Source organism: Hyposmocoma kahamanoa, unplaced genomic scaffold (genome assembly GCF_003589595.1).
Source record: "Hyposmocoma kahamanoa isolate Upper Pololo Valley unplaced genomic scaffold, ASM358959v1 98614, whole genome shotgun sequence".
Lineage (NCBI taxonomy): Eukaryota > Metazoa > Arthropoda > Insecta > Lepidoptera > Cosmopterigidae > Hyposmocoma > Hyposmocoma kahamanoa.
The window spans coordinates 20,209-21,285 of record NW_020655618.1 but is presented as its reverse complement, the minus strand read 5'-3'; the positions used below and the strand labels follow the sequence as shown (position 1 = coordinate 21,285).

The 1,077-nt window shown below is 42.1% G+C and overlaps 1 protein-coding gene across 1 annotated transcript in view; it reads left to right on the top strand.

Annotated features, from left to right (window-relative positions):
- LOC113238860 overlaps positions 1-766 on the top strand; it is a 19,968-nt gene extending 19,202 nt beyond the window's left edge. Inside the window, exon 4 of the mRNA XM_026475703.1 lies at positions 687-766. Within this exon, the coding sequence (XP_026331488.1) occupies positions 687-766 (80 nt within the window). The remainder of the gene's footprint in view (positions 1-686) is intronic.
- Positions 767-1,077: the final 311 nt, after the last annotated feature.

Below are 1,077 nucleotides of genomic sequence, written 5' to 3'. Positions count from 1 at the left end.
CCAGCAGATCTTTGCCATTTAGCGCTCTGAGTGGCACTGCAACTGTTGTGGACAGGCGTGTAGCTTACCATCGGGCGAACGACCTGTTCGTCCCGTCACGTCACGTTGATATTATAAAAAAAACCTTTTTAATCGCAAAGATCTTAGAGGCACTGCCACTATCCACGTCACCCTGAGACATAAGTTGATAAGTCCCACGTGCCTGTAATTTCAACAGCACCCTTACCCTTCGAAACCGGAACGCAGTAATGCTCACATTACTGCTTCATGACTGAAATAGGTAAGCTCTAAATGGCACTGTAACTGTTATGTGTTATACTAGTATATATACAATACATAATCCCACTAGTGGAACAGGCCTCCTCGTACAACGTTTTAGTTTTATCTTGAGGCCACAGAGGCAGTTATATGTAAATTACTAGCACATGACACTTGTCAATTTATATCTCAAGGTGACAGGCGCAGTGGTGGTGTCCATCAGATGTTTGCAATTTAAAGATATAAGTGGCATTGCAGCTGCTGTCGACTGGTCGATGTCACCTAAGACCGGGCGAACTACTTCTTCGTCCCGTCACTCGGTTTCATCATAGACACTTAATAATTACTACGTAGCAGATATATCACTCTCAAACAAAATCGAAAATACTACGCTATAATAGCCTACTAAATCTGACTAATGACACCAGGCCTTCAGTACGAGGAAAAAGTAACCTTAACACGCGCTGAGAGAGGTGAAAATAACGTTGCCCTCCGGGTGCAGTCATGAGGAGCCGAATGCTCATAAATGATAGACTTGTGTGAGCCCTTGCGCCGACGTCGGCGCACACAGCGATGGGCACTTGTCACGTAATTTTGAGCGAGTGACAGAAACCTGGCACAATTATGGTACTCGCTACTGAATTGGAAAATTCCGTTATAGTTCTGTACACAGAGCGTTGTATTTTTTATAATTAAAAGAGACTCCTTTGTGTTTCTGAACAGAGTAACGTCACTATATTTGTTAAATTATTAAAATTCCAATTATTTTATTAGATAATATCCCAAAATTTTACGTAATAGGCACAAAGGCGTAACCAT